General features: G+C 35.8%; 3 protein-coding genes across 6 annotated transcripts in view; 1 reads left to right on the forward strand and 2 right to left on the reverse strand.

Annotated features, from left to right (window-relative positions):
* Positions 1-26,105, forward strand: part of LOC127841266 (zinc finger protein 26-like) — a 231,740-nt gene that overhangs the window by 2,015 nt on the left and 203,620 nt on the right. Inside the window, exons 2-3 of one of the 2 annotated variants that reach the window (XM_052369948.1) lie at positions 6,849-7,829; positions 8,791-12,870. The exons of the other annotated variant lie outside the window; for it this stretch is intronic. Of the exons in view, the coding sequence (XP_052225908.1) occupies positions 7,147-7,829; positions 8,791-11,494 (3,387 nt within the window). The 5' untranslated portion in view covers positions 6,849-7,146 and the 3' untranslated portion in view covers positions 11,495-12,870. Of the gene's footprint in view, positions 1-6,848; positions 7,830-8,790; positions 12,871-26,105 lie in introns of those variants that run through there. 2 annotated transcript variants of the gene reach the window in all.
* Positions 16,269-26,105, reverse strand: part of LOC127841267 (galactocerebrosidase-like) — a 247,916-nt gene continuing 238,079 nt past the window's right edge. Inside the window, exon 20 of the mRNA XM_052369950.1 lies at positions 16,269-17,302. The gene's annotated coding sequence lies outside the window, so the exon portion shown is untranslated. The remainder of the gene's footprint in view (positions 17,303-26,105) is intronic.
* The window catches only part of LOC127841268 (galactocerebrosidase-like), a 241,069-nt gene continuing 231,232 nt past the window's right edge, over positions 16,269-26,105 (reverse strand). For all 3 annotated transcript variants that reach the window (XM_052369952.1, XM_052369953.1, XM_052369951.1), the window contains exons 14-19: positions 24,455-24,550; positions 23,489-23,633; positions 22,970-23,144; positions 20,159-20,328; positions 18,448-18,527; positions 16,269-17,494 (exon numbers count right to left, since the gene is read on the reverse strand). In XM_052369952.1, the coding sequence (XP_052225912.1) occupies positions 17,351-17,494; positions 18,448-18,527; positions 20,159-20,328; positions 22,970-23,144; positions 23,489-23,633; positions 24,455-24,550 (810 nt within the window). In that variant the 3' untranslated portion in view covers positions 16,269-17,350. The remainder of the gene's footprint in view (positions 17,495-18,447; positions 18,528-20,158; positions 20,329-22,969; positions 23,145-23,488; positions 23,634-24,454; positions 24,551-26,105) is intronic.

Genomic DNA, 26,105 nt, shown 5'->3' on the forward strand with positions numbered 1-26,105 from the left:
AAAAATATTATTTTTTAATTTTTTGGAAGTTGGGCTTTTTTTGGGAAATTTTGGTCAGATTTTTGGGGAAAAAAGTGTTTTTTTGCGATTGGGAAGCAGCCGAAAATCGGCTGTAAATTTGAGCAAAAAAAATCACTGCTCATATAGGTCTATGTCTATCATTTCTCATGAGGACAGAACATTGCCATTAAACACGCACCTTACCTTAGGGTTACCAGGACTGAAGCCTATTTGGAACTCTTATGTTTGGACCTGTATGTAAGTGCATACAAATGTTTTATTATACCCCCATTTATACCATTGGTGATTGGGTCTATATAGGAGTCACTTTGTTGGTTGGTCTGTCAGTCGGTCTGTCAGTCCCAAAAATTTCATCTGATCTTCACCAAACTTGGTCAGAAGTTGTATCTAGATGATGTCTCGGTCAAGTTTGAATGTGGGTCTTGCTGGGTCAAAAACTAGGTCACATGGTCACTTAGTGGGTTTAAAACTGAAGGTTTGTCCGGACCATAACTTTGTCATTTATGGTTACATTTTAAAATGAATTGGTACATGTGTTCACCATCATGGGACGCTGTGTCATGGGAAAGAAGTACTTCGATATCTCCAAGGTCAAGGTCGCACTTGGAGTTGCCCATAAATGAACTTGTCTAAGCCATAACTTTGTTATTTATTGTGAGACTTTAAAATCATTTGGCACATTTGTTCACCAGCATTGGACGGTGTGTCATGCTAAAGAATTATGTCGATATCTCTTAGGTCAAGGTCACACTTTTAGTTCAAAGGTAAAAAATGGCCATAAATGAGCTTGTCCGGGCCATAACTATGTCGTTCGTTGTGAGATTTTAAAATCATTTGTTCACCATCATTGGATGGTGTGTCCTGCTAAAGAATCACTCGATATCTCCAAGGTCAGGGTCACACTCTGAGTTCAAAAGTCAAAAATGGCCATAAATGAGCTTGATCAGACCATAACTATGTCGTTCATTGTGAGATTTTAAAATCATTTGGCACATTAGTTTACCATCATTAGACCTCACGGTGTGTCATGCGAAAGAATTACATCGGTATCTCCAAGGTCAAGGTCACACTTTGAGTTCAAAAGTAAAAAATGGCCATAAATGATTTTGTCTGAGCCATAACTATGTCATTCATTTTGAGTTTTCAAAATTACTCGGTACATTTGTTCACAATAATTGGATAGAGTCATGCAAAAGAATTACGTTGATACATGTATCTCCAAGGTCAAGGTCACACTTCGTCACCTTAGTGTAAAACAGTGATAAGTCCATATTTCAAAATTTTACAGGAGAGTAAAAAAACTGATTGTTATAAAAGATTGAGCTTTGATTTTAACACTGTTAACATTTTTATACAGTTTTTTAACTAAAAATATATTAGATAAAATGTATTTCAGTATATTGCTTCCAAGTAATATTATATTTGATGAATTTGCAGATAACTTCATTTGACACTGAAATATTTTTAGTGCAATACTGTAACAAGTGCACTTATTACTATATTGCACTGGACATTCTTTGTGCAATAACTGAATAAGGTAAGTTATTATGGTTTAAAATCAAACAATTTACTGAATTTCTAGTAAAATTAAGAATAAAATGTTTAAGGATATTGAAAACAAAATAATGTTTACACCAATTTTGATGTAAGAAGCAAAATTATGAGCACTGGGGTTCTGCCATGCATAGCATTATGAATCTTCTTAAGATGAAATGAATATTTTTTCATTTTAAAAGAAACATCTTGCATATTTATGAAAAAATACATGTATTGTTTGATAATTTATAAATCAACTTTAAACAATAATATTACACTGGTATTTCATTTAACATAATTATATTTGTAACAACAAGCATCGAAATTTAATTTGTAAACTTCAGAAAATAATTTCATTGGAACAGGCACAAATTGAGGAGTATGACAACATCACCATACATTGATACAGTATACTTCGGCTAATATTATTTAATGTGAGTTAAATACAATTTGTCAAATTTGAATGACAAAAAGTTTAACCAATAAGACAAACAAGACATCTTTTACTACATGGCTTTTTCTTCTATATTGATGAAACATTACAATTTCATGGCTTCACCTTGGCTGAAGTTGACAGTACTATCATCTTGAATTTTGCTGTCATACTCCCAGTATATAAGTTTTGATATATAAAAAGGCAACCGATAAACCCACATACACTTTTAATAAAACTGGAGAATTTTGTTGCACTTTTTAACTTTAAGTAGATAAAAGTTCAAGTTTTCTTCTTAAATTTTGTTGCAAAATACCATGATTTCTTACAAAACACTACAGGAAAAAGTATCCAGCATAAATTTGATCATTATTGTAGCTGAGAGTAAAAACAACAGTAACAATTTGATTATCACTCACAGGGCAAATCTTTGTAGAATGCATCACTAGACTGTTATATTTAGGCTGAGGAATGGTCTGCTTGTAACCAGGTCTATAAGTCCTTTCAGGCAAGGCAATTGCAAATATTGTGAGCGGCAGTATCCTTAAGAAGTACAAATGTATTTCCACGCTAAGTAAATAAACAGGGATTTCGAGAAAAGTACTAAGACGGGCCACTGCAAAGGCATCGATGGCTATTCCAAAGAGAAGACATTTCCTGGAAAGAGAAAGAATCAAAAGGGAGGCGATCAACTTCATGGAGCGACACGAGTTCTGTGCTGAAAACCCAAATACCAAAATATCAAAATCGTTTTTTTTGTTGCCTGCATCCTGACTATATACTTTTGACAAAGCTGATAACCTGAAATACGTGTTCATGCAGCAAACATAAAAATTTTGCTATGAAATTTAAAAGCATTCGCTCTGTAGGAATTGATATTTCACCAAACCAAGAAATGGTTAGCAAGAAAGTATCAGAACAGGACATGACAGATATGCTAACCAATAAAATACAGGATGACACAGAAGTCGAGTTTGAGGAGTTGAAACGCGTAGGAGAAGAGGGGAAGAAGAAAATTAAATAAGTTAAATCCAAGAACACAAAAGAAGAGTATAATCAAACATACACAACAGCAGTTCCGATATTTCTTACAGCATGTTTCTAGGGTGAAGACGCAATATACGGCCATAAGAAATCTAAAAGCCAACTTGCCAAAAAATGAAATATTGATCCATATGGATTTTGCAGAAAATTTCACATGCAGCAACGGCGATGAATTTCAAAACGCTTATTGGAACAGCGGAGTTACACTGCACCCGGTAGTTGCTTACTATAAAGAAGAAGAAGAGCTGAAACACAAGAATTTGATTTTTGTTTCTGATGTCACAAACCATTATAATTCCACAGTGGTGGTCACGATCTTGAAAAAAAACTAGTCCCTGACATGAAAGCATCGAGTATGACTGTGTTTTATAATGAAACTGAGTATGAAACCACAGCAAAAGAACTCGAGATGAAAAACCCGAATTCTGTTTCGGGAACCATAAAGTTGCATGCATTATTTGCTGCACACAATCAGTTATATACCGCCAAGGTCTCATATTACTGTGAATCCTGTTCAAAAGGCTGTGGACACTGGAAAATAGACACTGTACCAGAAAAACACAATGTAAGTAACGAAGCCAGCCTACGCGAATGTTCACTTAAACGGAAGTTGATAGATCATGAAGGAAATGTCGATGAAAACAGAAAAAAGTACAGAAGCTAAACATACCTGAAATGTGCGCAGACAGAAATGGCTCTTCACATATCGCAGATGAAAATGTGTTGCCCAAAGTCTCAGATAAAAATGAATCCCCATTGATCAAACCAGTCAAAGACCAGTGCTCCAGCTAGGTCTTAATTGAAGAATTCCGAACCTCCGCCCTGCCCTTCCTAGGTGCCCCCCTCCCCCTGCCTTTATTTTTATTTTTTTTTTTTTAATTAAATTATGATAATTACCGGTAATGAATCTCTTATTACATTGTTATTTATTTATTCCTCATTGTAGACATTGAATGGTTTAATAATAATGGGAATAATATATTCTAACACTTATTAAAAACATATAAATGAACATGCAGCAGCAACGGGAAGCATTCCAGAGAAGCAAGCGCACTTGAAAGTGCACTTTTGACAAAATACTGCGCATTGAAAGTGCCCTTTTGACAAAAAGCCACACCTGCCCTTTTCAAATCCTAGCTGGAGCACTGAAGACGCATACTATCTTGTAAAGTTGGATGATATGGTCTACCCAGGGAAACTTCTCAAGGTTAATGATGATAAACAGGAGGCAACAGTTTTATTCATGGAGGAAACTTAAGGGAAAGGAGATTTGTTTACGTGGCCGTTAAGAGATGACGTACAAGATGTTGAATTCGACCGGTTTGTACGTGAAATCCAAGAGCCAACTGCTTGCAGCAAAAGCAAAAGGCAGTTTAAACTTGAAGATGCCCATTACATGTTTTTTGACACCACTTTCAATAGCCAATGGCTTATAGCAAAAGCAAAAGGCAGTTTATGTAGTTTGTTTTGTGAAAATTGATTGTTTTGACAAAAAGTGTCAGGTATGTGGACTTGAAAATAGTTCTAAGAAGTTCGTATATAAACTACTGTAGAACTCATAAATGGTTGTGTTTATTAAATGTGAACGTTTTTATCATAATGTTTGTTATTTGAAAATGTAAACATAGTTGACTTGGTTGTTATTGCATGTTGTCTATAGGAACGAAATAGACTTGTCAAGCACGTTAAAGGTGCCATCCAACAGATTTTGGCATGTATTGAAGCTTGTCATTAAATGCTTTAAATGCTTTATATTGATAAATTTAAACATTTGAACTAAAAATCGCCTGTAAAAAAGCAAGAATACAATTTTAAAAAAGTAAAAAAAGTAAACCTCAACAGGGCTCGAACCACTGACCCCTGGATTCCTGGAGTAAAAAGCCTCCAGCCTAAACCACTCGACCATCCAAGCTCATGTTTTGAGCGGATGTATTTTATAGCTATATAAGCAATCCTCGTAGTTTCCCAAAATATTGATTCGCGTCGATATAACACTTTATCTGTTGGACTTTAAAGAGTTCTTTAAATCTATGTTTTTCATGTACATGTGTATTTAAAGATTTTTCAAGTTAAGCCATTAGATTTTTATCATTTTTGTATGAAACGTGTGTATCAATGAAACGAATTAGGCATGCTTATAAAGATTCTTTGAATTATACGTATGTACGTTTGATGGTCAGGTACGTTAAAAATCCAAAGGTTGTTAATAACTTGATTTGAGCTGAGATATTATTTTTTTCTTTGTAAGAAAATATTAATGATGTTTTCTTAAAAATGTATATTTGAATTTGATTTTTAAACCAACGTTGTTCAAATGTCATTTATATAATCATTTAAATGAACAGCATGATTTAACAAACACCCCTTGTGAAAACTTGTTAAGTAATTTTTTAAAAATGATGACATAAATTCAAATGATTAACAAAAAATGAAATAACAGTCAGGAATCTGTTTAGCACAAATTACCACATATAATGATAAATAATAATTGAATCTGTGCGAGTTGATTAAAATGTATTGATGTGTTAAAATGAATATAACGTACCTGACGTTAGAATATCAGTGTGTCAATGATTATGCAAATATTATGAAAATTGGATATTTCTAGGTGACCCCGTTGTTATTTTATGTACAGTTTGGTGTTCAAGTTGATTTTAATAAAGTTTATGGTTCAATTGCTTTGTTTTAATTTTCCAACATTCCTCTATGTGTTAATGTCCCTTTAACTGGGATTAAATGCATAGTTTCTAGGTCTGATATCATCATTTGGCCTTGATACATTACACTTATCACTATATTACACCAAATAACTTTTCTGGAAATCAATCTTATTTTGGTGCAATAAGTGAACAAGTGCACTTGTGACTTTCTTGCACAATGCAAAGCAGTTTTAATGAAAAGAACATTGGTGCAGTAAGTAGACACGTGCACTTATTTACTTACTGCACCGAACAAAATTATGTGTGCAAATATTACAGTATGACATTTTCTTAAAAAGTACCAATTAAACTGGAATACCATTCTGATATTTATTTAGGACATGTATGACATCATTTTAGATCATTTTATGCAAAAAAGTCATTTTTGAAAAAAATGTCACTTATCACTGTTTTGCGCTAAGGTGACGACTTGGAGTTCAAATGTCAAAATGGCCATAAATGAGCTTGTCTGGGCCATAAGTATGTCATTCATTGTGAGATTTTAAAATGACTCTGTACATTAATTTTGTTCACAGTCATTGGACTGGGTGTCATGCGAAATAATTCAAGAGTTCAAAGGTCAAAATGGCCATAAATGATAATGGCATAATAATTCTTAAAAATCGCCATAGATTAGCTTCTCTTGTTTTGTGAAAACAGCATGCAGAATATTCTGTGTCAATGCAGCATGTGGGGGCAGGGCTCAACATTAACTGAATAACCAACTTGCCTTGCCGGGCAAGTACTTAGAAAAGCTACTTGCCCCGAACATAAAACCGCTTGCCCAAACATGAAATATCACATTAACTGTAAACCTCATTTTTTTTAAAAATAAAGATCAAAATGATACAACACAAAGTCTTTGTTATTTTTGACCATTTAACAAAATGATTACACCAATTAAAGTCTAAATAAGATGCTCTTTGGGTTTTTTGCACTTGCCCGGGCGGACAACTAGATTATAAAATAACTTGCCCGGACCCAACTGTAACTTTCCAGGGGCAATAGGACAACCGTTAATGTTGAGCCCTGTGGGGTATACGTCACGTCTGTGACAAAGCTCTAGTTTTTCTTGTATTTATATTTGATTTAAACAGAACATTCTTATTTTGTAGATTCAGTAAACTGATAGTAGCTTCCAAGTTGTTGACAAGTTTGAAACATATGTATAATGAAAAAAAAGGAACTGCAAGTAGGGGCACCTGGATATTAACCCTTCTTTGGAACTGTGAAGGAAATCATAAGAAGTGAACTTGAGAGCAATATCTTTCATTCTTTCATAATAATGATACTAGATGCAAAAAAAGTAGTTCATGCTTAATTTTGCTATTATGAATTACGTAAAGAATAATATATTATACATCTTTAGTTTGGAGCTTGAAAATTTCTTCAACGGTAGACCATCAAAGTGATATGCAGACACAAGGCACAGTAACGGTTTTACCATTACGAAGAAGTGCAAGGGAAAGAAAGTTGAAACAATATGAAGACTTTGTAGAGTATTCAAAAGCAGACCTCCATTCCAGCAGAAAAGAAATGGTTGTCAAAACTGAATCTGAAATCAGGAAAGCAAAAGTTCTTGGTGATCAGCTGACCAAGCAAAACACAGATGTGAATGGCAGTGCTCAAAATTCAATTGGGGATAATGATCTAGGCATTAATGAAAAAAGACAATTGTTGTGTGAAGTAAATGACAAACTAAACACAGAGGCCACTATAAACAAGCAAGACAAACATGTGATAAAGGATGAGCGAACGCATGTTGGTGGTAGAAAAATTAACACAGGGGAGATTGAAGAATTTCCTTCCAATGATACATGTAGTGTAATGGATGAAGAAGATATTGATGATAAGGATGAAATGAAAGAGCTTGAAGACATCATGGCAACTGGTTATAGAATGGACATATCAGTAGGCATAATTTGTTCACCAATTCAGTCGAAGGAAGGTAACAAGAAAGCACACTCTGAGACCTTCCCATGTGGACAGTGTCCAAATTTGTCCAGAAGCCCTGGGGCTATCAGCCAAATTGAGACGAAAGTTCGTTGTCTGAATAGAATCAACAGACAGGTTGACCTTCAATCCAGCCCCAAAAGGTATGCAAGTTTGTAACCAAGGGAACCATCAAGTAAACATATTAAGGATTGCTATACCAGTGCTCCAGGTAGGATTTGAAAAGGGCAGGGGGGCTTTTTTGTCAAAAGGGCACTTTCCACGCACAGTATTTTATCAAAAGGGCACTTTTGAGCGCGCTGGCATTTCTGGAATGCTTCCTGTTACATGTTTATTTATATATTATTAATAATTGTTAGAATCTACTATTCCCATTATTATTAAACCATTCAAATATGTCTATAAGGAGGAATAAATTAATTACAATTTAATAAGAGATTTATTAATAATCATATTATGTAAATAAAAAAAAATTAAAGGGCAAGGGAGGGGGCTCTAAGAAGGGCAGGTTCGGAGGGGCAGGGCAGGGCGCCCTTCAATTTAGGCCTAGCTGGAGCACCAGCTACACATTACAGTACAATGTTCAAGTAGTAGTAAATACTAGCACTACAAGATTTTATAAGCATTATAGGGTACATGTATTTGTATTATGAATATGATACAATTGTCAATAATTAAGCACCAAGATTTAATACTTAATTTCACAAATCTTATTTCACAAATCTTATTAAAAATCTTTGATATGTTTACAAGTCCTTTGTGTAAGGAATACACAATATTTTTTTAAGATGAAAAATTCTGTCGAAATGTAAACATGTCTTTTAATCATTGGAAAGCTTTGATAAGACTAGACCATACAAAATATGTTATCCATTTAATGCTGATTTTACATCAAGATGTTGAAAACGCTTGAAATACTTAAGTTTTCTTTGCCTGGATTCATAAAATCTGGCATTAACATTATCTTAAATTTGCATTTTTTTTATATTGTCTGATATTAGACTTTGGACTTGAACATTTGATTGTGTGGTATAGAGGAATTGCAAAAATCCAAGACAATCCTACGAATAATATTGGTATAACAGTTTTGAATATTTTTTCCAGCCGAATAAGTCAGAAGGACTCAGGCAGATCATTCATGTGCGAGAAGTGTGGAGCATGTTTAAAGTCCCAGGCCAATCTCAAGCTGCATCGCCAAAACATCCACAACTCGGATCTTGTGAAATGCGGAAACTGCCTTCAAAACATTCGCCTATCCAACATGCCAACTCACAAGTGCCAGGGCATGACAAAGTACTCCATAAACAAGATTCCTGCCCCGACAGAGTTAGCGGAAAGGAAGAAAGTCCTCAATGATCATACGGAGAAAGAGTTCCACCATTCTTCTGGTAAACCCTTCAAGTGTAAGCTTTGCTGTAGTCGGTATAGGACAAAGAAGCTCTTAAATACACACATCAACAGAATGCATTTGATCCGAAATGAAAATCCACTCCATTGCAATGTCTGTAACAAAGGATTCATCCACAAAAAAGCCTTTGAGATCCATAAGCGGTCTCATTCTGATTTTCGACCCTACAGGTGTCGTCTGTGCTCAAAGACTTTCAGACAGGTTGGTCATGTAAAGGACCATCTGCGAACCCATGGCATATCAGGTTTTTTCTGCCATATCTGTGACAAGAGCTTTAAGCAGAGATCCCCCTGGATAAAACATGCCAATGTTCACGCCTCTTGTACGTTCCCTTGTCCGTCTAAACCCTGCTTAATGAAGTTTGATGGCGTGGTAAACCTGGTTTCACATTTCATGGATTGCATGAAGGAACAAAATGATACAACAAATGTTGGTTTTACTTGCAAGTTTTGTGGTCAGACTCAATGTGATGCAGATTTGGCTGTAAAACATATTCAAATACATGTGAATGACACCTATAAATGCAGTCAGTGTGAACTAAATTTTGAAGATTTTAAAGCACTGTACGTCCATATGAATTACCAACATGGTAAACAAGGGAAAAGCACTGATGGATCCCATGTTCAAAGCAAAGAAGATCTACTTGCTATGTATGATATAATATCTGCTGATCAGGTTTATGAAGCAGATTTTGTATCGAGACAGGAGGACAACAAGATTGACGAACATGACGTACAAACAGATGATATGCCTAAACAATACCATGTCAACTCAAATAGTTTCATAGACAAAGGCTTTTCACATGAAAATATTGTGAAAGAGAGCAATTATAAAGATCTTTGTTTGATGGAAGAAGAAAGTACAAATATTGTTTTACAAGACATGAAAACAGACTTTGAAGAAAATGTGACAGATAGAGAGGAGAGAGACACTGTTCCATTACGTTTGCAAACAAAAAATCGGTTGGAAGAAATAGTCATAATGGATGGGTCAGTTTACCCTGTGGAATTGACAGAGGAGCATTGGGAAAATAACACAGGTATTCAAAGAGTACAGGAAATTAGGGGAGAAACGGTGACTGTTGTGGATGGGTCAATCATGGAAGATTCACAGAACACTGCTGAAATCCCTTCAGAATTATCTTGTCGCTCTGCTAGCCACAGCAATAAGAGCCTTCCAGAGAATGTGAAGTACTGTAATGATCAACAAGATCTTGTTGAAATAAATGGAGACCTGGATGGTGAATATGTTGAAGAAATTCCTTTTGCGCTACAGAGTCAAGAAAAGACGACAGTAGTGGCAGTTAATGAAGATAATCAGGATCATTTAGAAACAGATTTAAATGCTGGCACAAATGAGATTTACATTCTGTCACAGCAAGATAGAAATAAAAATAATGTCAAAACAACTGAATGTATTGTAAATGGACGACGTCCAAACAGGCAGACACCGAAGAGTCAAATGAAAACAGTTGGATGCAATGTTTGTGGGAAAACTTTCCGAAAGTACTGCGAGCTTCAGTATCACATGAACGTGCATCTTCCCAATGCTGAGAGGACGTTCCATTGCCAGGTATGTGGAAGAGGTTTTGCTAATCTACGAGTGTTAAAGATCCACAGTCGTACTCACACTGGTGAAAAACCTTTCACTTGTTCGGTTTGCGGAAAGTCTTTCCGACAACATGGACATCTGAAAACACATAAGCAATTGCACGACAAAGATTTTCCTTTCAAATGTTCCTTTTGTCCAAATAGTTATATAAACAACTCAAAGCTGCGATTGCATATGAAGCAGAAACATTCTCATGCGTTCAATTCGGAAGGCTCTTTCATGTGCAGTATTTGTGATGACAAGTTCATGCTTGAAAACGACTTGAACGTTCACCGGCTGACTCATTTTAGTATTGAGCAGCAGCTCAATATTCTCAATAGATTTACGGTTTCACCATTGGATACAGTTTCTCTGTCAAAAACCTCTGAAACTGCAACTGATACAGAAAGATTAAGTCAAGAAGCAAAATCAAGACTAATGTGCCATTCTTGTGGTATTGTGTTGAAGAATAAACAGTGCCTGGATCAACACGTTTTGAACTTCCACACAATCCATCAGCACAAATGCGAAAACTGTAAAAAAAAGTTCAAGAATTCAGATCGTCTGTCTGACCACATGAAGCACTGCCATAGCAACAGTTATCAATGTGATCAATGTGGGGAAGTGCTATCATCACACAAGTGTTTTCAGAGACACAAGCAAAGATTGCATGCTGGGCGACTCCTGACATGCAGTAAATGTGTCCGTTGGTTCAACACACAAAAGGCATTTGTAAATCATCTTCAATCATGCCGTGGAACAGAGTTTGCAGAGATTTTACAGCAAAACGAGACGTCTGAACTGTTGTAGCAGGTTTCATACGGGAATGGATTTAACTCATAGTCATATTGACGGTGACATCGTCAATAAGAATCCAGATAAAATAAAATTAATTTTTATTATGCCCCCCTTCGAAGAAGAGGGGGTATATTGCTTTGCTCATGTCGGTCTGTCGGTCGGTCCGTCCACCAGGTGGTTGTCAGACGGTAACATAAGAACGCTTGGGCCTAGGATCATGAAACTTCATAGGTACATTAATCATGACTTGCAGATGGCTCCTATTGATTTTGAGGTCACTAGGTCAAAGGTCAAGGTCACGGTGACCAGAAATAGTAAAATGGTTTTTGAATGATAACTCAAGAACGCATACGCCTAGGATCATGAAACTTCATGGGTAGATTGATCATGACTTGCAGATGACCCCTATTGATTTTGAGGTCACTAGGTCAAAGGTCAAGGTCACGGTGACCCAAAATAGTAAAATGGTTTCCGGATGATAACTCAAGAATGCATACGCCTAGGATCATGAAACTTCATAGGTAGATTGATCATGACTCGCAGATGACCCCTATTGATTTTGAGGTCACAAGGTCAAAGGTCAAGGTCACGGTGACCCGAAATAGTAAAATGGTTTTCGGATGATAACTCAAGAACGCATACGCCTAGGATCTTGAAACTTCATAGGTAGATTGATCATGACTTGCAGATGACCCCTATTGATTTTGAGGTCACAAGGTCAAAGGTCAAGGTCACAGTGATAGGAAATAGTAAAATGATTTTCCGATGATAACTCAAGAACGGTTTTGCCTAGGTTCATGACACTTCATAGGTACATTGATCGTGACTCGCAGATGACCCCTATTGATTTTCAGGTCACTAGGTCAAAGGTCAAGGTCACAGTGACAAAAATCGTATTCACACAATGGCTGCCACTACAACAGACAGCCCATATGGGGGTCATGCATGTTTTACAAACAGCCCTTGTTAAAACTGATCTTTTTTTGTTTAAGTTATATTGATTTTGATAATGTTATGTGTAGTCTATGGGTTTTCCACACTATTTTATTAATGCCTTAGTGAATGAGTTACAGCATGGAAATAATTTTGAAGCTTTTGCAATGAATGATTATAAGTTTTAAATCACTACGATTATTTTTTAATTACAAAAATTTAATAATGTTTATGATATATACAATTTATTGATACGTGCAGAAGGAATAGTGTACATCGAGTATCTTTATGTTTAATTTACTTGGTCACAGCATTTACATACAAACATACCATGATATCAGTGGAACTGATGGAACCTCTCAAATGTGATTATTGAAGAATACATCCTGTTGATGGAACATGGCTGTTTTACAGTAAGAGAAATATACATAACACATTAAAAGTTGTTCCCATGACTCTGAGAAATCTCTTTGAAGCCGAATGCATGGTTGAATAGCTCTTGTATCTTCCTTTGAAATTGTTTTCAAACAAATTAACAAGTGGCCCAAGTTCCGGTCAAAGGAGAGTTTCTACCAAGATATACATCAAGAAAGTATTCAATACATGTATCATGATATACACTTGCTTTTTAACTGAGGTTTTCCTATAAACTGCAATTAAAATTGCTGTCAGTTCAAAAGTCCCAAAATATGACTTTCTCCATTTTAATAGTATAATGTACATTTTCTGTCAGTCAACAAGATATAATTACAACGAAGACAAATTTGAATACCTAGTGTAGTTAAAAAGAGTATGTAAAAGCAGAAAATTTATAAATTAAAACGAGAAATGTGACCTTGCCAAGAAACAAGAATTTTAACTCTTTACTAATTAATTTAATTGATTATAACTAAGATTGAAATCAAGGTTCGTGTATATACTAAGCTACCTACACACAAATTTACAGCATATCTTATCTGAAGTTATTGGGTGGAAACCACTTTTTACTCAACTTTTGAAAGAAATGCAAGCAGTTTGACTTGCCTCAACATCGCCATAAAATAGGTTAGTTTATTGATAAGCTACTTGAAAAAAAGTGCAATTGTAATGAAACAAAAAACATAGATTCCTTAATATGTTCATGTATTGCACTTCACATGTGTATCATCAAGGTCACTGTTACTGCATATAGGCACTTGGTGTAATATCACATAGAAAGAGCCATTGTGATCAATGTATATATACATGTAAATTGTACAACTACTTCATTTATGCTTGCATATGGGACACATTTTGCCAAGGTCAACATTCTAGGTCATTGTTAGAAAATAAAGAAAAATGGTTTCCAATAAAAATCAAGTTGAATGTGTCTCATAAGATATTTTGCAAATAAGATAACTATTTATTACTATACAGTTTGGTTAAGGAAAAAAATGCCAGAAACTATGACAATTACAAGAAAATGTTAAGCTGCTGTCCTCTGCCAGATCTTGTTCCATTTTAAGTAACACTAACCTTGACACAATTGGCCCCAAATACAATCCCACTGTAGGTCTACATTTAAGCTACCTTCAAACACAATTACAGCACCATACCTCCATTCAAACTAGAAACAAGAGGGCCCTGAGGTGCTAACCTGAGACCCGTAGGAACCAGCCTATTATGAAAAATTGCTAGCTGATTAATCAAGATTGGACCAAAAAACTAGAGTATTAACAGTAGTAGAGTTTTTAGCTCATCTATTTTTTGAAAAAAATTTATGAGCTATTGTCATCACCTTGGCATCGGCGTCTGCGTCGGCGTCCGGTTAGGTTTTGCGTTTAGGTCCACTTTTCTCAGAAAGTATCAATGCTATTGCATTCAAACTTGGTACACTTACTTACTATCATGAGGGGACTGGGCAGGCAAAGTTAGATAACTCTGGTGTGCATTTTAACTGAATTATGTGCCCTTTTTATACTTAGATAATTGAAAATTTTGGTTAAGTTTTGCGTTTAGGTCCACTTTTTTCAGAAAGTATCAATGCTATTGCATTCAAACTTGGTACACTTACTTACTATCATGAGGGGACTGGGCAGGCAAAGTTAGATAACTCTGGCGTGCATTTTGACAGAATTATGTGCCCTTTTTATACTTAGAAAATTGACAATTTTGGTTAAGTTTTGTGTTTAGGTCCATTTTATTCCTTAAGTATCAAAGCTATTGCTTTCATACTTGCAACACTTACTAACTATCATAAGGGGACTGTGCAGGCAAAGTAATGTAACTTTGACTGGCATTTTAACAGAATTATGTGCCCTTTTTATACTTGGAAAATTGAAAATTTGGTTAAGTTTTGTGTTTAGGTCCACTTTATTCCTACAGTATCAAGGATATTGCTTTCAAACTTCAAATACTTTCATGCTATCATGAGGTTACTGTACCTGGCAAGTTGAATTTTACCTTGACCTTTGAATGACCTTGACTCTCATGGTCAAATTATTAAATTTTGCTAAAATTGCCATAACTTCTTTATTTTTGATTAGATTTGATTGATACTTTGACAAAACTACTCTTACCTGACATACCACAATAGACTCCACCCAAACCATCCCCCATGACCCCCCCTCCCCTCCCCCCCTCTTTTTTTTTTTTTTTTTTTTTTTTTTAAGATCATCTCACAAATGACCACCACACCCTCACACTATACCCCATCCCCCCCACCCCCTTTCCCCACCCGAATCCCCCCCCCCTAAAATATATATATATTTTTTTTTTGTAAGATCATAAATGTCCACACCCCCACACTATACACCCCTCTTCACTCCACCCCTCCCTCCTTTGTGATTGAAAATGAGAGTCTGTTCACCTTTAAAAAGAAAATAGATGAGCGATCTTTGTCAGTGAATGTTCTTGATAGGTTTTGGTCAGTGAATGTTCTTGATAGGTCTTGGTCAGTGAATGTTCTTGATAGGTTTTGGTTAGTGAATGTTCTTGATAGGTCTAAGTCAGTAAATATTAGTGATAGGTTTTGGTCAGTGAATGTTCTTGATAGGTCTTGGTCAGTGAATGTTCTTGATATGTCTCAGTCAGTGAATGTTCTTGATAGGTTTTGGTCAGTGAATGTTCTTGATAGGTATTGGTCAGTGAATGTTCTTGATAGATTTTGGTCAGTGAATGTTCTAGATAGGTCTTGGTCAGTGAATGTTCTTGATAGGTCTTGGTCAGTGAATGTTCTTGATAGGTCTTGGTCAGTGAATGTTCTTTAAGATTCTTAACACATATGTAACGTTTTATTTCAATATATGTGATAAATATTATGTTTTGTAGTACTCAAACGTTTACCAGAATGTTCTCAGTACAAAACTGGGCATAATTCATGCTAATTGCTGGTCAGAGTGATGGAACTTGGTCAGTGACCTCACACAATGCTCATTACATATGTATTAACTTAAGTTTCAATGGAATATAAACACTGATATTGAGAGTTTGGACTTTAACCTCTACTAAAAGATAACCTTTACGCCGACAACAACACTTGGTTGAGTATGGCTCCGACTAATCTGTGAATAGTTGAGCAAAAAATCATTGAAGCCAAATGTTTCCATAAAGCTTGTTACAAAGTTTGGTTAAATTGAGCAAGTAGTTTGTATGAAATAGTCATAACATGCAAGTAAGGAATTTTAACCTTTATGCATGACAAATCTTAAAATTCTGAGAACATTTAAGTGGAATGTACTGATAGGCACACTAAGGATTGGTATTAAGGCTTCCCAAAGTTTCATTAAAAATGCACTTGCAGAGACCCAACCAGACAGTGGATAGATGGATTGAAGTTAGGACTAAGCTCCCAAACTTGTTCATGAAGCTTAAACAAATTTTAATAACTTCAAAGCTTCTTTCGAATTTTATTTGCTCAAGGTTTTAAATATAAATATTTCATAAACAATGGAACAGCAACAGATATTTAATGCTGTTATTCATAGACGAGCAGCAATTTACTTCATAACAATATTAACAAGTCAAAAGACAAGACATAAATTTAATTTATACTTGTATACCACATTAATATTATTGGAATGTATGAAACATCCATCAAATACGAATAAAAATGTGTGTATATTGGTAACAAATAAAGAAAACTTGAAGCATAATATCAATGCACTTTTAACATAGTGATAAGGTACGGAACAGCATGCTGTGTGAAATAGAAACCAAATCATGAAGCATCGGCCATAAATGTATCAAATTAATCAAATCTTGAGTGTAATATAATAAATTGCACTTTTCACCAGAGTTAAGTTAAATACAGGATTGCGTTTAAAAATATATATGAATCAAATGTCAACAAAAGACACCAAACCTGGGCAACAGGCCAATTGAATTCTGCCATGCCAGTAGCTTGCCAAACCAAGAACCAAGTTGATAGCCAGTGCTCCAGCTAGGATTATAAACAGGGACAGGGTGTTCTTTTGTAAAAAAAAGGACACTTAACCCTTTCAGTGCGGGAACCGAATTTTGAAGGCCTTTGCAAACAGTTTGGATCCTGATGAGACACCACAGAATGTGGCGTCTCATCAGGATCCAAACTGTTTGCTATTCTGATAGTATTCTTTGAAAAAAATCGAAGAAAATGCTAATTTTAGAAATTCAGCAGACGACATTTTAGCAAAAGACAAATTACCCAGCATGCAAAGGGTTAAGCCTGCCCAGTCATTACATCCCTATAGCATACTTTCAATTATCATACAAATTATCAGTGTGAGATGTTTAAATCAGATAAAAAGGGGCATTAAGGGTCTGAAGAAGCAAGTTGTAACTTTGGGGAGGTAGGGTGCTGCATCCTTTCTTTGAGGCCTAGCTGAAGCAATGGATATCTATGGTAGTTATCATAATTGCAGGCTTTCAGAATATTTTTACATATTAAAGGTTTGAGGACTTTCACAGACACTTATATGATATGTCATGTGTATCAAATCACGATGGCATCACAGATATGTAGTCAAAGTCGGCATGCCCGAATCCGGCTGTACCAAAGGCTGCGAATCCACTGGCTGGCTGGCTGGGCATACGTAGGCCAAAAACCATTTTGTCATTTACAAAGCCTTCTGCGAAGCCATTCTAAAAATATATGTATAAATATTATCACATTTGAGTAATGTCTTATAAATGCACACTAAACTTTTAGCCAAAAATTTATTTTCATTACCTTGCATGTGTTAAATGTTAATATGTGTTATAACTCGAACTGCCAGTAAAGTGTACTGATATCAGATTTATTGCTTGCAATACTTCCACCATTTTGTATTTGTTAAAGAGGGCCTTTTGTGTATTTTTTTAGTTTTTGAATGGGTCAATAATAGGCTCCTATCAATAAGTGAAGGGGCCTACACTTGGCCAATTGGTAAAACGAAGATGTAGACCATGTCTATAAGCCCTCACTATTTAACTGCAACTTAACATTTGGCATAAAATAATCAATGCAACTTTTTTATAACAATAACATATAATGGTCAAACTGAGCAGTTTCAAAGAGATGTTGTAAAAAGAATTGTATTACAAATAAAAGCTGAGTTACAGTTTTTAAGTACGATCACCCACCACTAAACTTAATTAAGTGATTTTCACGAATTCTATTAATTTTTTTTTAATCTTTCATATGTACTTTATTGAACGAGCATGTAGCTCTCTACCCTTTCCCTCTTAGAAGAAAAGTGAAAATGGCTATGTGCAAACAGCATTAAACCAGAACTGACTGCAAGTAACTCACAGTCTGTACAGGTTTTATGCTGTGTGCAGCTCATAAGTATGTACGGTTGGAAATGGAGCCTTTAAAACTTGAATCTAGTAAGAAAGGTCTTTATTTAAATTTATCTTTCTCATGGACCACAAACTAGTCAAAATACTTATCTAAGTGGTAAAAGGTTAAATGTTGATCAATTGTGAGATAAAGAGACTAAAATTTGCCAATAAGATTTCTTACAACAAAGTCCTGAGCTGGAAGGACAAGAGCCTTATATCATCCATAATGATGTTCAGGCACAACATCAATGAGCCATTACAATGAGCCCTACCTTCACTTTGAGGCCTATTTTATTGAAGCCAATCGTCTTCAGAGAGTCAGCTGGTCCATAGCTCAACAGTGTGGCTCGCCCTGTAACAATCAATGCATGCTCATTGGTCAATTTGTAATCTCCTTTTTATTGGTCAACATGGTTTATAGTGGAAGACTAGAGTATTTTAAATGGAAATGCATCTGTACATGTACAGGTAATGACAATTTAGGAAATTAAATTAGTTGCCTGAAATGTTCCCTATCACATATTATGAAACTTACACCCCCCTCCATACCCTCTACACACTATTTCCTAAAGCACCATAAGCAGTTCAGAGGTCAAGTTGCAACAGACATAAAACCAAAGACGGTCGTTACCGGTTAAATCCCCAACTCAACCCTAACATCACTAGAGCTTTGTCACAGGCGTGACGAATACCCCCACATGCCACATTGACACAGAATATTTTGCATGTTGTCTTCACAAAAAACAGCGGACACCATGCTCAATGTTTAAAACGCACTAAGTGACACCGTGACCTAGTTTTTGACCTGCCATGACCCATGTTTGAACTTGGCATAGACATCATTTAGATACAACTTCTGACCAAGTTTGGTGAAGCTGGGATGAAAACTACTTGAAATAGAGAGCGAATACCATGCTCAATGTTTAAAACGCACTAAGTGACCCCGTGAACTAGTTTTTGACCCTGCTAGACCCATATTTGAACATCATTTAGACATCATCTAGATACAACATCTGACCAAGTTTGGTGGAGATCGGATGAAAATAACTTGAATTAGAGAGCGGACACTTAATACCGACTGACCGACAGACGGACAAGTTCACTCTTACAATGTTTATACCCCTCTAAACTTCGTTTGTGGGGGTATAATAATTATTGTGTTTTGCATAATGAAGTATTGGACATCAGGTACTAAAAGACCTAAGGTAAACTCAGCCTCTGCATTACATGAGTATCCCATATCTCACATCATCCCCCATAACCAAGCTAAACAAGTCTAAAAGTTTTTCTATAAGCAACTGCCATATGGGAGATAAAAGTGTACTTAACAAAGTATCCAAGCTAAAGTCTCCTATTAGCAACTGCAATAGGGGCAGAGCTCCAGATAAGAGGCGTATCTGCGTATTTACGCATTGAAAAAATAAAAAAACGCATTAAAAATCGGCCGAGTACGTAACAAAACGCTTTACAAATCTTAGTACGTATTTTAAATCAATTAAAGTGCGTAACCGGTTTAACCAATAATCCAGTTAAGTTTTTTGTGTAAGTTAAACTTTGAATCAAAAGTAAGTAAATCAAAATAAGCTTGTAATAAAAATGGCGGCCCATCATGTTTGTGGATCAAAAAGGGACGTTTTAAGCAACTTGCGGGACTATTTCTAAACAAAGTCTGTTCATATCGTCATTTTAAATATATTCTGTTTTCATTTAGTAAATATAAATAACAAATAATAATACTATTTCTAGATTAAACACGCCTTTTACTGTTTCCGTTTTCTATGGAAATGGAAAATACCCCTAAATATTCCTAACCCTTTATGGCCGAAACAAAGGAGTAAAATACGCATTGACAATAATATCAGGGGGTGAAATACCCTTTAGACTAAATCCTTATCTGGAGCTCTGAATAGGGGAGATTAAAGTGTACTATACAAAGTATCCAAGCTAAAAGGTCGTCTATAAGCAACTGTACCAGACACTTACTTGAATCTCCCCACACCTCGAAGTTTCCATTGCTAGGATACACAAAGAACAGCAGCCCCTGGCCACCAACCGTGTAGCAGCCCCCACTGTTGATTCTCTGAGCCACAAACACACCCTTTGAGGCATTCTGCATGTCAAGGGACACAGACGTCTCCACCATGTACTCACCCCTGAAAAGTGAAGCTTAATACTTGTATATGATATACATTAACAAGAGGGCCTGAAAGGCCCAAAGTCACTCACCTGAGATAAAAAGATATTATTGGGACAAATCTGACCAAGTTTAATGAAGATCGGAAAATAAATGTGGCCTCTAGAGTGTTAACAAGGTTTTACTATAGCCATATAAGGAAAAATGCCCCGCCCCCTGGCAGCCATGTTTTTCAACCAACCGGCATCATTTTTGAACTCGTCCCAGATATTATCGGGATGAATCTTCTGACCAAGTTTCATGAAGATCGGATAGTAAATCTGGCCTCTAGTGTTAACAAGATTTTACTATAGCCATATAAGGAAAAATATCCCGCCCCTTAGAAGCCATGTTTTTCAAGCAAACAATTATTTTCGAACTCATCCAAAATATAATTGAGACCAATCTTCTGACCAAATTTCATGAAGATTGGACAATAAATGTGGCCTCTAGAGAGTTAACAAGGCAAATGTTGACGCCGCACAACGGACGCCGCACAACGGACGACGCACGACGGACAAAAGGCGATCACAAAAGCTCACCATGAGCATTTTGTGCTCAGGTGAGCTAAAAATCAGAAAAGAACTGAAAGAAATTCTCACCAATAGCAGATTTTTAATGATTGCATACCAAATATGAAGGTTACATCTGAAGCGACATAGAAGTTAAGACCATTTTTCGAAACCTAAACGCAGATTTCGAAACCTTATAGCGGACGCTAAGTTCAAGGTCAAAGGGGTCAAAATATGTGTGCCTATGGAAAAGCCTTGTCCATATACACATGCATACGAAATATGAAGGTAACATATGAAGCGACATAGAAGTTATGAGCAATTTTCCTAACCTAAATGCAGATTTCGAAACCTAACCGTGGACCCTAAGTTCAAGGTCATGGTCAAAAAGGTCAAAATTTGTTTGCGTATGGAAAGGCCTTGTCCATATACACATGCATACCAAATATGAAGGTTACGTCTGAAGCGACATAGAAGTTATGAGCATTTTTCCAAACCTAAACACAGATTTCGAAACCTAAACACTGACCCTAAGTTTAAGGTAAAGGTCAAAGGGGTCAAAAATTGTGTTCATATGGAAAGGCCTTGTCCATATCCACATGCATACCAAATATGAAGGTAACATCTGAAGCGACATAGAAGTTATGAGCATTTTTCAAAAAAGTGTGACAAACGGACGGACAGTGCGATCACTATATGCCCTCCTTCAAAGGCATAAAAAACAAGATGTGTTTGTGAAACAATATGTCATCCCATATATTTGACCTTTGACCTTGAAGGATGACCTTGACCTTTCACCACTCGAAATGTGCAGCTCCATGAAATACACATGCATGCCAAATATCAAGTTGCTATTGTCAATATTGCAAAAGTTATGGCCAATGTTATAGTTTGAAGCAAACAAACCAACAAACAAACCAACAGACAGGGCAAAAACAATATCTATGTCCCCCAGTATAGACTGGGGGACATAACAATTATTTCATGCAACAAATGCTTTAAGTTCTCAGTGATGTTTTCAACATGTCCATGGATGCGAAGGTGTCTACCAAGTACTCTCCCTTGAATTACGGTGGGAGTACAAGATATTTAGCCTCGTTTTGGGAAAACTGAGCTTAAAATCAGGGATGGCACTTTCCACTAAGACTGGAATCTTGTTTCCCCAAACAAGGCTTTATTGGTTGAATGCAAGTGAAGAATCTCTTTTTTTTTATTACATTAATAGAATGCACATTTTCTGTATAAAGCACAATGTAGAGGGTCAAGCGCAAATCTGTTTAATATACTTCATGTTTATACTTAAGATTATATAGAGGATATTTGTTGGATTTAGTGGAATATCAATTTCAATTCGGGAGTGATCATAGATAATGATATTTTCACGAGTGATCATAATTGGGAAACCAGAGATATCTAAAAATAGTTCCGAACATTATCGATCATTTTCACTGTTATTTTGAACTGTTTGAAACAGTGAAATATATGTTTTAATTAACTCGTATTTCTCTGTAAAGCATCAGAAAGCATTAAATAATATTTTTCACATTGTATGACAAACATCACAGTAAATACTACATAATGAACCTGCATTCACCAATTCTTTAGCAATTCATAGACTTAAGAATATAGAAAATTCTCTAGTCCAAGAATATTTTTTTAAGTCTCATTCACAAACTCAGGTTTCTGAAGAAAATTCTCAAGAATAATAAACTTTCTTTATTCTTAAGTAAAGAATTGTAGGTGAATACAGGCCCGGCTTACATATAGGTTACAAATAAATACATTTCCTATAACCATAAATTTAAACAAAGTAGACTGCTTTTGAAATTTGAGTTATTTGACTCGACCAGTAAAACATGGTTAAACTGAAGTTAAGCATGCTTTCAAATTTGGTAGTGTGACAAGAGAAATGTACTGGTTAATGAACTACTGCAAACCTGTAAATCATTCATGTCTAGTGTCTGATATATGAAAATTCCAAGCTATGCAAGATTTGAGTGTTCTTTCTATGAGCTCAATTTCGCACAAAGATAAAAAATTTGCCGTCTTACTTTAAACAAATTGAATAGTGCTGAATGATTCCCTACTCGAATATTGATCATGGCATACCAGGTGATATTTCCGAGCAATGCCAGGGTGAAGTTTTCTGTCTCGCACCAGTCTACAGGGGGCAGCACAGTCATCTGTCGCAGTACTTTGTTGGAGGTAGAACCAGTCTGCGTAATGACTTCAAAGGAGCCAGACATCGGGGCTACTAAATAGGGTTCTTGATGCTCTACCACATCTGTAAGCAATACAACAGGGCTTTCATTATATACCTGGACAAAGTATCACAGTATCACAAACATACATTGCATAAATGTCAATATTTTAACTCAACTATCAATTTTTCTCATTTTTTTATATGTTGTTTTTTGGTTCACAAATTTAAATTTTAGATTTTGGTTTGAAAATAAAATTAGGGTAAAAAATTTGCTAACTTTTATTTTATGCAATTAATGCCTTATATCTTCAGTTATTGGCATAAATGTACTTAGAACTGTGGTCAGATGAATTAAACTTAACCAGGAAAAGGGTTAGGTAAGAGATGCTGTCAAATATGGTGAAAAGCCCAACAAACAAACTTACCATCAAAGGTGTCCATATATGGGAAGGGGAAGGAAGCTGCTGGTGGTGGGGCAGAGTACTGGCCCTTGAATCCTGTGGTGATTGTGGTGAGTGTGAGCACTTGATTCACGTCCATCATTAGCTCAAACACTCCCATATGGTTAGACTGAAGCAGCAAAATATCAGATGTTCAGATCCAGAGATGTGTTTTGTGGGAATGTATTTTTTCTCCTTTTATAAGTTTGATTTTGGATATTTTTATCACACATCAAAAGTGTAATCTATTTAGTTAAAACTGAAAAGTGTTTAGCTAATAAATTTACACTTGAATAATTTAAAACAATTCTGTACCACAAGAAAAAACTGCGAACAAGAATGGCTAGACAATTTAGAAAAGCATTTGATTTATGAATCAAATAAATTTCTAATTAAAACAACACTAACCCAATACAAATTGATTCAACCCCTACAAATGGCATTCATATATCCATGACATCCCATTTTCCCCTTTATTTGAAGGCTAAATCGCCTTCCTTTAAGTCATAACAAAATCTAAGGGTTGCTTTGCCAAATATTACCTTGACAACCCTCTGGCACACAAAACCGTTACCGTGAAAATGCCCTGGTGAACAACATAGTTCCCATGACAATTCCAATGTACACAGACAATTGTACCTTAGCACAAGGTACACGACAATTCAACAAAATTTTGTTAATTGAACAAAATAGTTATTATCATAATGACAAGGTGCAGAGAATAGTTACATTGACAATTCCCAGATAAACAAAACAGTAACATTGACAACACCCTGGTACACAAAAATGTAATCTTTGAAATGGCTTGTGCACAAACCGTAACCTTAACAATGTCTTGGTTTCAAATAACAGTTACCTAAAAAATAAACCCCTACACAAATGAGTTACCTTGAAAATGCCATGGTACACAAAATGCTACATTGACATTTCCTTGGTACAAAAACCAGTTACCATGACAACTCCCTGGTACACAAAGTACTCCTCCACATTCTTCTGGTCTGAGTTTCCGATCTGGCTGAACCACACATTCAGCATGTTAATCTTTTTCTGAAATCGAAAACGTGAAATACCTACAGTTACTTTACTCTGAGCATTGAAATAAAGCCAAATTTAAGTTAGAAACAAAAGTAAATGGATAATAATATTTGTTAAAATATACACTGCAACATAAAAATAAGGACAAACTGTGCTATTCCTCTGTTAGATATCGCAAACATCACTGTAAACAAGTGGGCCAAGATGGCCCTAGTTCGCTCACCTGAGAGGAGTCGGTTCATTCAATCTTTACCAAACGTCAACCTTGACCTAGATATTGTCCAGTCAAACATCCTGTTCAAGTTTCATCATTATTGAGCCAAAACTCTGGCGTATGAAGTGTTTTTGTTTTTGTAAGATTTTACCTGGTGACCTATATTTTGAGTTGACCCCCCTTACCAAACATCAAACTTTGCTTACAAAAATAAATATTTTGACCAAGATTCATAAAATCTAAAACAAAATTGTGACCTCTAGAGTGTTTACAAGGATTTTGTATAATATAATGAAAATTTGGACAATCTAAGGGCAATAATTATGGCATTTATTATGTGATTTTGCTCAAAATGAAATTTGAGTGAGATCTTTCAGCAACTTTCATAAAGAATGCTTGATAAGTGTGGATGCACGAGTGTTTACAAACCAAATGTGGGCGGACGTAAGGCGGACATAGACCAATCCTGAAACCTCACCTGAGCAATCAGGTGAGCTTAAAAGTGTGTTTCATCAATCTGAGCCATTTTCCAACTTGTCCGAGAAATCAATAAAACCAATGTATTGACTAAGTTTCACGATGATTAGGCAAAAAATGTGACTTCTAAAGTGTTCGATCACAAGGTTTCTCTCTAGTCACATAAGGAAAACTACCCCACCCCCCCCATGGCGGTCAAATTTTTTTACCAATCGGGACCATTTTCGAACTCATCTGAGATATTTATAAAACCAATCTTTTCACCAAGTTTCATGATGATTGGGCAAAAAATGTAACTTCTAGAGTGTTCACAAGATTTGTTTACTATATAAATATAAGATAACTGCCCCCACCCCCCCCCCCCGGCAGCCATGTTATTCAACTGATCGGATTCATTTTTGAACTCAACTCTCTTATCAAGGAAACAAATGTTCTGACCAAATTTCTTGTAAATTGGGCAAAAAATGTAACTTCTAGAGTGTTCACATGTTTTCACTATATACATTTAGAGAAAAATGCCCCGCCCACTGCCATGGTTTTTCACAGATCTATACCATTTTCGAACTCGTCCGAGATATCAATAAAACCAATGTTTTGACCAACTTTCATGATGATTGGGCAAACATTGTGACTTCTAGTGTGTTTACAAAGTTACATGAAGATTGGGCAAGAAATGCGACTTCTACAGTGTTTACAAGTTTTTTTTGTTGTTTTTTTAAACAAGACCTAGTTTTTGACCCAGCATTACCCAGTTTCAAACTCGATCAAGCTATCATTGGGACAAATCTTCTGACCAAGTTTCATGAAGATCGGATACAAAACTTTAGAGTGTTTACAAGGTATCTCTATAGCCAAATAAGGAAAACTGCCCCGCCC

This window comes from Dreissena polymorpha, chromosome 8 (assembly GCF_020536995.1).
Source record: "Dreissena polymorpha isolate Duluth1 chromosome 8, UMN_Dpol_1.0, whole genome shotgun sequence".
Taxonomy (NCBI): domain Eukaryota; kingdom Metazoa; phylum Mollusca; class Bivalvia; order Myida; family Dreissenidae; genus Dreissena; species Dreissena polymorpha.